This window comes from Hypanus sabinus, chromosome 4, assembly GCF_030144855.1.
Source record: "Hypanus sabinus isolate sHypSab1 chromosome 4, sHypSab1.hap1, whole genome shotgun sequence".
Classification (NCBI taxonomy): domain Eukaryota; kingdom Metazoa; phylum Chordata; class Chondrichthyes; order Myliobatiformes; family Dasyatidae; genus Hypanus; species Hypanus sabinus.
The window spans coordinates 115,970,727-115,982,929 of NC_082709.1; the positions used below are offsets into that span (position 1 = coordinate 115,970,727).

Below are 12,203 nucleotides of genomic sequence, written 5' to 3' on the forward strand. Positions count from 1 at the left end.
AAAATGTCGACAGTGCTTCTCCTTATAGATGCTGCCTGGCCTTCTTTGTTCCACCAGCATTTTATGTATGTCGTTTGAATTTCCAGCATCTGCAGATTTCCTCGTGTTTGGTCTTGTAGCTATGTTGAGGACAATTTAGGCTCCAACAGCACCTTAGAATATGATCATCATTCCCCCTCATAAATTGTCTGAAATATTGTCTGATATGCTACTCATTTCCTGATTAACTACTATTCCTGTTATTGAACATAACTTATCTTGAAAGATGGCTGCCATCTTAGTGAGATGCAAATACTGAAGAAATTTACCAAAGCACTGCCCAATTGCTTTTACAAAACAATTGCAGAGTTTGATTGCTTCAATAAAATAAAATAAATAAAAATCAATGAATTTGATCAAAACTCTAATTTTACATTGGGCATTTATGGCATTCCATTACATAAACCAATTTACCAGAATCAATGGTTTAGGAGGTATAAAATGACTAACTATTGAAAGCTCAAACACAAACTAAAAAATTTATATTTGCTTACTTATAATAAATTGATGATATAGGAATACAAAATTAAGATTAGGCTATTCAGATTCTCCAGCTTCCTCTACCATTTTGTTAGATAGAAGTTGAAAGGAATCTCATGCACTTTCCCATTTTTGTTCCTTATTCTTAACTAACAAAATAGTGTGTGTCTTGAGGTTCAATTTTACTATCGTTCAGTGTTGATAATCCAGATTATATCAGCCTTTACAGGAACATGATTCTCTGTATCTATCCAGCAGAATTTTATTAACAATTCAAATAGGCCAATTAGATTACCCCTCAAACTTCAAAGGATTGCAAACAGCGATTTCCAAAATGTACTGTAGCTCTCTAAGTCCAATATAAATATTCCTGCAAATATTCCTGCGATAAATGAAGTCACATACTGCATTTTGGTGATGGAAGGTTACAGATGAAAGTAAAAGGAAAAACAACATTCAGGCTCAACATGGTTTTCTTTCAGAAGGATTAATGGATCTCACTTGGCATTACGAATAGTTTAGTCAGAAATAACAATTTTTTCCCTCTGTACTCATGTAAAATATATGCCTCATAGAAAAAGAAGAAATTTGGCATTGATTGAAACAAACCATAACTCCCAAGCTGTGGGTTAAAGTAATGAAAATTAATTTGGTCTAACCTCAATCTGATGTTGATGACTGTGATATGACACTGTATTATCCCTGGTAGAATCTTTGATTGGTGGCCTGCTATGCTTTCCATCAGTTAAGGACTGCTCCACCTGAAAGTATGATACACCAATTATCTCAACAGCAAAAACAGAATTATAAAAGACATTTACAAAAACTGACTTTATTCATTTTCTGAAAAACTATACACATTTTAATGGCCTAATGACTGGTAATAACTTGTATAATGCAGAAAACATATTTTGAAATTAGGCCAGATTGAAATAGAGGAAAATACAGTCCAACCATTCATGAACTATGATGGAATTGCAGCATTTGTGAGTTTCCTTTGACATTTAATTACACTTTCAATTTCCATTTATGATATGCTGTTATACAGCCAGAAAAATTGACCATTATGATTTAGTAATAAATATAAAAGTCCAAGTGATTTGAGTCTGTCAGTACATCTTACTTGAATTGTAATTGTAAATTTTAATCTAATATCCATCAGAAACGCAGAATTCTTTTTTTTTTATTATTTCACATTCGTACTTAAAATATTCCCCATGGCAGTATTTTAAAGTTTGATAATATGAAGGGTGGACAAGCTACACGCATCAAGTATACTAATGTTGCCCTTGATGTGTCAAATTCAAAGCATTTAATACAAAATGTTCTCTAGGAATGTCATATTTAATCACTCTCCAATATTAGCAGTACACAGTTTTCTTCACTCTAATTTCTGGTTCATCTTCTAAAGGCCGTGCACCCCTAGAATGTAGTATTCAGCACTAAGGACCCTCAACATCCATGACTTGCTCTCTTCTCTATACTAACATCAGGCAGGTGGTACAGGTGCTTGAAGACCCACACTCAATGATTCAGAAATAGCTTCTTCCCCTCTGCTGTCAGATTTCAGAATGGTTCATGAACCAAGGATTCATGCACAATTATTTCTGTAATTTATATCTTTGCACTATAATGATGCTGTAAACAATAAATTTCATGTCATGTCAGTGATAATAAATCTGATTCTTAAACCTCCATGCTTCCTCTCATATCAAACAGCAGATTTTAATTTTTTTTACAAAGTTTCTTGCAATATAATTTATGGCATGCAATCTTAAAAACTATTTCATCAACTTCAATTATTTTGTATATTAAATTTCCCACTTCCATAATAAACTTTTTAAATATAACTTTTACGTAAAACATGCTAATTATCTTGGGTTACTTATTACATTTCTAAATTCTTATTTTAACTTCTGTTAAGGACTCAGGATGTTAGTCATTTCTCTTTTCTACTGGTACTGCAAGGCCTTCAGGATGCTTCCAGCATTTTGTTTTGTATTTAAGACTTTTAGAGCTGTCCAGAACATCCCAAATGAATTCTCAGCAACATTACCCATTAAAAAATCCAAAGGTGTTAGAATTATTGAGCTAATATTACAGTTCCTCACTGTCTTTTTTTTCTGAAGAACAGCTAAGAGGTAATCCAAGAATAATTCTTAGCAGAGTAGATTGGACACAAAAGATACAGTATACGTTATTTACACAAAGGTATGGATAGAGATGGGAGCACAAGGAAAACTAAATTAAGTTTTTCCTTCATCTAACTTCCATTCTGTGATATTGTGATCAGCTCCAGGGTCAATGAAGTAATGCGCCAACTTAATTGCTCTGGACTCACAAAGGATGGATGATATTTTGAACAATGCAAAGGGTTACAGGTCACCTTGGAACTATTTAGTATCTTCCAGTTGTTTCATGTTCTTAAAACTGACTAGAGATCCCCAAAAAATAGTTTTATGCTTATTTTAAACTTCAAGGTCAACATACCTAATGCAATCCAACCTTTCTTTTACAAATTGGCATTCATTTATTCTTCTATATAAACACAGGTGACAAATTTATAATGTGCTGAAAGACCACTAAATGAGACAGATCTATGCCACAGAGAGCAGTAGATACAAAATGTAAAAATATAATGAAAATCCTGTGCCTTTCAAAATATGTACATTTTCATACAATAAAATCACTTTCTGAAATTACCCAAGAATACCAAAGCAGTTTGTGTCTAATAAAAACCAGACACTGCTTTTAAATTTTGAAGTGCTCAAAGCATTGACATATGGCTTCTCTCACTTAAGTGGAATTATATTTTGAGAGGAAAAACAAAAATGCTTAAATGATGAAAAATTTGATGGGGAGGATGAAAACACATGATTTGGTTTTGTAGAATTCTACCAATTAATACTGAACATTGCCTGGAGTACAAGGACATCAGTGTTGCTTCAGCAACTCTGAGGACAGGAAGGTTTGTAAGAGTCACACCTTCCACATCAAGTAGGAAGTAGTTCACAAATTACTGTCAGGTAATCTTAATGTGGCAGAGAAACTGAGGCCATGATTGATGTATAAGAGAGTAATGTAGGTAATTAAGTTCGTCTCATTTTAAGAAAGACGCGAAGATCCTAGATGGGTTCAGAAAAGACTATGAAAATAGTTCCATGAATGAGCTGTAAGGTTGGACTGCAGAGTGTATATTTGTTCTTGGAAGAAAAAAAGTTGAGAAGTAATGTATTTCAAGTGTACAAGAGCAAATCTGGTTTAAACAATGAAAGAAAAAAGTTGCTCCAGTTAACATATGATTATTCCAAGACCAAGCATCAATTATTTTTAAAAGTTTGAACAAAAGATACAAAGGAGATGTAAAGGAAAATGTTCCTTTTAAAAAAGACTAATGCATTGGTCTGAGTGTAATAATTAGTGGTGGGAGGTATTACACACTGCTTTTAAAACAATATTTAATTGGCACCGATAGAGAATAAAATTGCAATAGTCTGGAAGTAGAGTTAGGGAATGGGTTTGAAGGGATCACCATTAAGAGTAGGCATGAATCTACTGGACAAAACAACCTCTTTCTCTAGTATAATGATTCTAAGATTCTACATCAAAACAAATATTTAATTGCAAATCCAACGAATGGCTCTTAAATGAATGAACAAATGGCTCTTAAGTTTTAAATGCAGTAGAGGTACTGAGCTGTCATCAAATACAAGAGAATAAACTGGTAAATCAGGATATTTCATGCAGCAAAAGGTGGAAGATACCTAGATGGAAAAGGATTTCAGTTAATCCGTCATAGTGGACATGTCCATCAATTTCTTTATGTGGGTAATATAGTACAATACATTGAAATTTAAATACCAATATGCCTTGTCATTATTTGAACTAGAGGTCAACTAAGGAATGCTGATAAACAGGAGGAGGAAATAAACAGTTAAGACCTATTATTTTGAGAATGATTATGCCATGCTGGGGACAATAAAACACAACAAAACATCCCAAGACAAAGACAATGTTAAAAAAATCACTTTCTTGTCAAAAATAATAATCTATACATTTGGAATAGAAGGTGACAAGACAGTTAAGTTTGGAGTTATAAAAACTGTAACATGCCGCCAACTTCATCTTTCATCAAATAACATCAAAATCTGAAGACAGCTGACAACTGACAGCTCCATTTGGCTTAGATTAGGTGTTACAGAAAAACATAAAATTTGCAAAATCTTTGTATGCCTCAAAATCAAGTAGTAAAAATGTCAAATCTGCTTAGTTACACACCAATAAGAAATAATGTGGACAAGAAATAACTAGTTTCCATAACTAATGTTAGTGCAAGATACTTAAGATGAAGTGGAGAAGACAGTAAGAGTATAAAAATTCAAAGTAACAACCACTAAAAAAAAATTAAAATAATAGATAATAGATGACTGGGTACTTGCTTAGAAATTGAAACCTTAGAACATAGGATTAGGCACTGAAATCATCTCTGAAAAGGTAAATCAAGGCATTAGTCAATAACCTGACAAAGAACTCCTAGAAAATGACTTAAGCTGTGATGATGTGCAATGCCTGGCCAAAATTGATAAAATCAAGCCATCACCAGCTTTGTTTACAAAAGACATTATAGCAGCCACAAGCAAGGATGGGATTATGCCTAGTTAATTAATAATTATTGGAATAAATTGTATTTCTTTATTGTAATTTCTAGAGCAGAAACAGAGTTTGAATTTTTAAGGTTTATAATTCACATATTAGACATGCTATACCAAGGTTTGTTTTAGGATTTTAGATCTGAATGTAACTACATCTAGAGTGCCTTTTTTCTCACAATATATCTAAAGGTTTTAGTGACAAATATCACATTATATTCAAAATCAATGTAAATTAATAACAATATGATTATGCACAGGCAGATGGAATTACTTTAATTTAGCATCATGGTCGGCACAGGCATTGTGAGCCAGAAGGCCTGTCTTGTGTTACATTTTTATTGAAGTAGGGAAACTTTCAGGTTTAGTTCCATACTTGATTGGGATAAATTATAACAGTTTTATAAGCATGAAATAAATAAATGTTAAAGCATTTCAATTTCAGCTTAGCCCATTCTCATTGTCCAGAAGTGTACAATTCCAGTGACAAAAATGGTTGCATCCCTGAGCTGCCTGCATTGCTGCCACCACCATTACAAAACAACCCCCATCGGAAAGTACAGCAGTTGACTATGTATATGTAATGCTTTAACAAAACTGTTCACAAAACAAAATCAAATTGCCTAGTTGTCACATTGTGTTGAGTGGACATTTTGTTTAAATCAATGAATTACTGTAGCTTTATGAACATAATTTTAAAATTAACTTACTTTAATCAAAATGATATTTTGTTCAGATGCCTTCTACAATATGCCTTGATTTGATAACTTCTTGTCCCAACAGTCAAATTGTCACTAGTCATTGCCCACTTTGACCATATGCTGGAAAAGGATCTACCAAATCTACTAATCTGAATTAATACTTGCTTCACCACAACTTCTGTTTGCATTCTAAACACATCCAGTTCAGGCCAAAAGATGAGCAGAGATGTTGGATCAGAACTATATCCATCCCATTGCACTCAACATCAATGGTTCATTGCTTCACTTTATCATTTCATATTGTTATATAGAAAAACACTTTCTGCTAAGCAGTCGCCCTTTCTCTGGAGAATATATCAATGTCTGTACATATTTCCAAAGCTATTATTTAGCAAATTTGAACAGGTATTGTTTCAACCCTTCACAATAGCTGATTAAGTCCAAGAACAGCAGCAATCAATGATACCATAGAATTGGCACTGAAAATAAAATCTCTATAGGTTTTCATTAAAATATAGGAATACCGTTACTTTACCAAGTGACAACACTGGCTTTTTTAATATGCAAACTATAACGAATCTAAAAACTATATAGTTTAGCCTGTTACATGACTTAATTAAAAACAGATCAAATCAAGCACTATTCTGATTCAAACACCACCATAGCAAAGTTAACACTGACCCCAGAAGTTTCGGCAAAGTCCTCACGCGAGGAGCCCAGAGAACCTCTATTGATAGATGTCCGAGCATGTTGCATTTGAGGAGATAACATCTGTAAACTATTTGTCCTAGTAGGCATTCCCTGTCCTGCACTTCCAGAGTTAATTTCAGATGCTTGTTTCCTTGGAATATACATAGAATGTCTTTGTGAACGTGATTTGGAGGCATATGGACTGGGATAATTTAAGTCAAAAGGAAAAGACTCATGTGGAGCAGACACTGAATGTGAATGACCTCCTTCAAGATGGCTAGCAGGAACCTTAAGCTCATCTTCATTTGTTGAATGTCTTGTAGATGGTTTGCGAGTTTCCAGACTTTTATTCATAGCTGGAGGATTCTGCGCCGGCCGGTTCTCATTGGATCCAGTTGATAAAGCATTGTTTGAAGCAGTGAGTTCCAAGCAGCTCGAAGGAAAATACCTAGATGACTGATCCTCCCCATGCACTTTCATTTCATTCAGGTTTCCAACTGACCTTGAATCACTCAATGTCCTATATGATTTGGATGGCGTTAAAACTACTGAGTTCTTTGATTGTTGCAACACAGAACCTTGTACGGGCTCTATGTAACTGTGACGGTTGGGTTTCTCAGTTGGTAGAGTTCCAGTTTTATTTTGTGGCATTTCTAAAAATGAGTGCCTATTCTGCTGTGATTTTGTATTAGGTTTTAAATATTTTGCACCAGGGCCTTCTGCAATCTTTTGATCAGCCTGGATATCAGTTTTAGACTTTGCATGTGCTTCCTTGGATGCCAGGCGTGGACTAGGAAGGAGTGGTAAATTAGTAGTGGTAAAATCCTTGCTACTAGAGAGATTCTGTTTGGTCTGTTGATAGTCCGGTGAAGGAATAAGGGCAGGGCTGTGTGGGGCAGAACTTTCACAGGAAAGGTTATCATGTTGACTGTTGTCATCACCTCGCTTAACGTTGACACTTAGATTCTGCTGATCTCGACTATCTGATCGAACAGACAGTGATACACTTCTGCTACCATGATTTCTGAAAAACACAAGGCATTTTTTCTAATTACAGAAGAAGCAATATTTTATAGCATATGTATTGTACAATATTTTATCTGTTCTCATCCATGATTCAATTTTGACAGAATTCCTTCAAAAACAACTTTTCTTTATTGCATCCCAATGCAGGAAAAATTTCATTATTGGCAGAATTATTGAACAAATAAAAACTCTTGTATAGTTATAATGTGATAAAAGGAAAATAAGCTTTTGGTTTAAAGTCAGATTATATGGAGAAAAAAGGATGAGATGCAGTAATTTTGAGGGGAAAAAAGTCTAGTGTGTGCATCCTTTCTCCTTATTCACTCATGATACCAGGAAATCATTGACTGGGCCAGCATTTACTTCCCATCTTGAACTACCAACAGATTAAAGACAGTTAAGAGTCAATCATACTGCTCTGAGTAACTACAACAAATTTTCTTCCCAAAGAAATTGGTGAACTAGAGTGATTTTTGCTGAGACTTGTTTTTTTTTGCCAGATTTAATGAAGTTCAATATCCCAACTGTCAAGGCAAGATTTGAACTAGCATCTCCCTATTAACAGACCAATCTCAGGATATTAACTTAAAAGTAATGCCATATATCCTACAAGTAAAGGAATAATTGTCAAAGCCATAGCTTCCAGTTCTTAAACTGGAGATCAGTTATGTAATTAAATGCAAAAATCAATAACACGTACTGTACCTTTATTCAGTTGTCCCTTATCCTCCCCAAGTTGTGTTGGTTTTACCTTGTCAATAAGCTCAATACCAATTTTTTCTAAGACTACAAAGGTATTTACCCAGTAGCTTGGTCAAATAAACTTTTAGCAGCAATGAGATAGATAAAGGTATATATGGAATTCCAGGGCACTAGACAATGATGGCTTAAAGAAGTGGTTCCATTGAAGGATGGAAAGAAAAAAGGATACATTAAGTAGTATGTATTTAATGGAAAGATAACAACCATTAAGGGAAGGAGGCAAGTGGATAATGTGCAAAGAGGTATAAGATATAAAGACACTTAGATTACAAGGATGAAGTTTTTCACTTGGTTTTGGAGTCTGGGAAACAAAGCCATTACAAGAGAGTGGGAAGATGCATTATGGTAAACAACAAATCAGGAGCAGTTTAGAGACTGAACAATGAATTGGAATCTAGCTGTTTAAATAAAAACAGATAAAGATGCAAGCACATGAAAATACATGAAAAATGGCTTTAGCTTATTCAGGTAAAATTAGTTCATTTTACAGAGGCATATTTAGGCAAACTTCGTGGCAAAAGGTACCATGTAAAAGAAATTCAGCTTTCCGAGACTAGAGGCAAGGTTAGGAAAGATTTGGTTCACACTCAGTGCTGAAAGGAAGACAGCAAGTAAATGAGTTGGAAAAAATTTCAGTTGTGGGTCATGGTAGTTAAAGGAAAATTGTCACACGTCCAAGATTAAATTTCTTATCAGGAACGTGTAGGTAAGAAAGTAGTTCAAGAGGTATTGGGAAGAGTTGAAATTTATTCTCTCAGCTTGAGTGCCAAAGAAGGGTGCGCAAGATCTCTGAGAGGAAAAAAAAAATGGAGAGTCTAAGGTAGTTTGTAGTTCAGTAAGTTTACCATTACCAGTGTAAGGGGGAGAGCAGGTGTTAAGCAGTTTTCATATTTAAAATAATTGTTCAGTGGCAAGCAAATTTATCAATGGAGAACAAGACACAACAATGAAATGATCCAGAAAACATTATTAAGATGGTCAGCAAATTAGAGGAAAAATTGGATTTTTATACCAAAGTATTACTTTTACCTATTTTCTGCATGATGAGTTTTCCTTTTGGTTATCCGTGTTGGGGAGGTGCCACTAGATCTATCCAAAAGTCTCTGGGTCTGGAAAGCAGAGTGGTTCAAGCACTGTTCTGTTAGGTATCTCTCAGATGGATTCAATTTCAGCAAGTTCTGTGAGGAAAGAAACAAAACTAACAGTAAATGTACATCCACATGGAATGCTCTTTACAATTAATTAACATGCGTGGCACAGTAGTATAATGGTTAATGTAATGTTATAAGAGCAATAGCGATTGGAGTTCAATTCCTGTCGCTGTCTGTAAGGAGTTTGTAAGTTCTTCCTTTGACCATGTGGGTTTCTCCTGGGTGCTCTGGCTTCCTCCTACATAAGGTAGGGTTAGTAAATTGCAGGCATGCTCCTTTAGCACTCAAAGCATGGCAACACCTGCTGGCTGCCCCCAGAACACATTTGGAATGTACACAAATTAAGCATTTCACTGTTTGGTGTGATGTACTTGTGACAAATAAAGGTAATCTTTAACCTTTTAATCATAATATATAACGAAAGACATAATCTAATGTTTATTTTTAATTGAAAAGTGCACTCTACTTATAAGAGGCCTTTAGAGAAAATTATCTTTGTGAATAACCACTAAGAATACAAAGAAATCATGATAAATATCTGTCACATTTCTTGGAACCGTAATACTTTTAGAATGGCCACAACTATACAAACTGCAAAAACAATTCAAATTTCACATTAGTTACATACCTTCATGAGGTCTAGCATGACTCCACTAATAACACCCAGGTATCTTCTTTCCAGAGTTTGAGGGTGGTTTACAGCAGGAAACTATAAACAAAAGGGTAAATCAAATCATATTTTTACAAGAGAAGCATAAAAAGGTACAGTTAGATCTAATTAAAATATTTCATGGCATCTTTATTAAAATTCATACATTATGTAACATAGAATCAAAATAATTAATGAAACCTATTGTCTATTAACTAAGAAGATCAGCTAAAGGTTCAAAACTATTTAAAAAAAATTTTGCTTTAAAAAGTCATAACTCCTCAACTTGTATAGAGAATCAAACTTAAATATAGTTATACAGTCAAAACTATCTACTTAAACAAGAACTATGATTGTTTTGCTAGCCAAAGAAACATTGCATGTACCAAAATAATTCAGCATTCCCAGATTGTTACCAGAGTAATTCAAGCATAAGTTTTTAAATAGAGATGTTTCCTTGATCACATAAGCAAAATTATTCTGCTCAATGTGATTATGAAGTCATTTAATAAAATTTTCTGACACCATACCATGATTTATGTTAGAATGATATACAAACCCCATTTCCAGAAAAGTTGGGATATTTTCCAAAATGCAATAAAAACAAAAATCTGTGATATGTTAATTCATGTGAACCTTTATTTAACTGACAAAAGTACAAAGATGTTCAATAGTTTTACTAACTTAATTGTATTTTGTAAATATACACAAATTTAAAATTTGATGGCTGCAACACACTCAACTGAAGTTGGGACAGAGTTAAAATAAGATTGAAAAGTGCACAGAATATTTGAGTAACACCGGTTTGGAAGACTCCACATTAAGCAGGCTAATTGGTAGCAGGTGAGGTATCATGACTGGGTATAAAAGTAGCGTCCATCAAAGGCTCAGTCTTTGCAAGCAAAGATGGGTCGTGGCTCACCCCTTTGTGCCAAAATTTGTGAGAGAATTTTTAGTCAGTTCAAAAGGAACATTTCCCAATGCAAGATTACAGAGAATTTAGGTCTTTCAACATCTACAGTACATAATATTGTGAAAAGATTCAGAGAATACAGAGACATCTCAGTGCGTAAAGGGCAAGGTTGAAAACCACTGTTGAATGCGTGTGATCTTTGAGCCCTCAGGCGGCACTGCCTAAGAAACCGTCATGCTACTGTGACAATTATAGCCACCTGGGCTCAGGAGTACTTCGGAAAACCATTGTCACTTAACACAGTCCGTCGCTGCATCCAGAAATGCAACTTGAAACTGTATTACGCAAGGAGGAAGCCATACATCAACTCTATGCAGAAATGCCGGTGAGTTCTCTGGGCCCGAGCTCATCTCAGATGGACCAAAAGACTGTGGAACCGTGTGCTGTGGTCAGATGAGTCCACATTTCAGCTAGTTTTCGGAAAAAACGGGCGTCCAGTTCTCCATGCCAAAGATGAAAATGACCATCCTGATTGCTATCAGTGAAAGGTGCAAAAGCCAGCATCTGTGATGGTATGGGATGCATCAGTGCCCACTGCATGGGCGAGTTGCATGTATGTGAAGGTACCGTTGACTCTGAGGCGTGTATTAGGATTTTAGAGAGACATATGTTGCCATCAAGGTGACGTCTCTTCCCTGGACATCCATGCTTATTTCAGCAGGACAATGCCAGACCACATTCTGCACAGGCTACAACAGCGTGGCTTTGTAGACACAGAGTGTGTGAGCTTGACTGGCCTGCTGCCAGTCCAGATCTATCTCCTATTGAAAATGTATGGCGCATCATGAAGAGGAGAATCAGACAATGGAGACCATGGACTGTTGAGCAGCTGAAGTCTTATATCAAGCAAGAATGGACAAAATTTCCAATTGCAAATCTACTGCAATTAGTATCCTCAGTTCCAAAATGATTAAAAAGTGTTATTAAAAGGTGATGTAACACAATGGTAAACATGCCTCTGTCCCAACTTTTGTTGAGTGTGTTGCAGCCATCAAATTCTAAATTTGTGTATATTTACAAAATACAATTATGTTGATCAGTAAGACTATTGAAAATCTTTTCTTTGTACTTTTGTCAGTTAAA

The 12,203-nt window shown here is 34.9% G+C and overlaps 1 protein-coding gene across 4 annotated transcripts in view; it reads right to left on the reverse strand.

Annotated features, from left to right (window-relative positions):
* Positions 1-12,203, reverse strand: part of cdkl5 (cyclin dependent kinase like 5) — a 202,894-nt gene that overhangs the window by 31,311 nt on the left and 159,380 nt on the right. For all 4 annotated transcript variants that reach the window (XM_059967969.1, XM_059967970.1, XM_059967971.1 and 1 more), the window contains 4 exons: positions 10,127-10,207; positions 9,377-9,525; positions 6,551-7,583; positions 1,179-1,280 (listed from right to left, as the gene is read on the reverse strand). In XM_059967969.1, the coding sequence (XP_059823952.1) occupies positions 1,179-1,280; positions 6,551-7,583; positions 9,377-9,525; positions 10,127-10,207 (1,365 nt within the window). The remainder of the gene's footprint in view (positions 1-1,178; positions 1,281-6,550; positions 7,584-9,376; positions 9,526-10,126; positions 10,208-12,203) is intronic.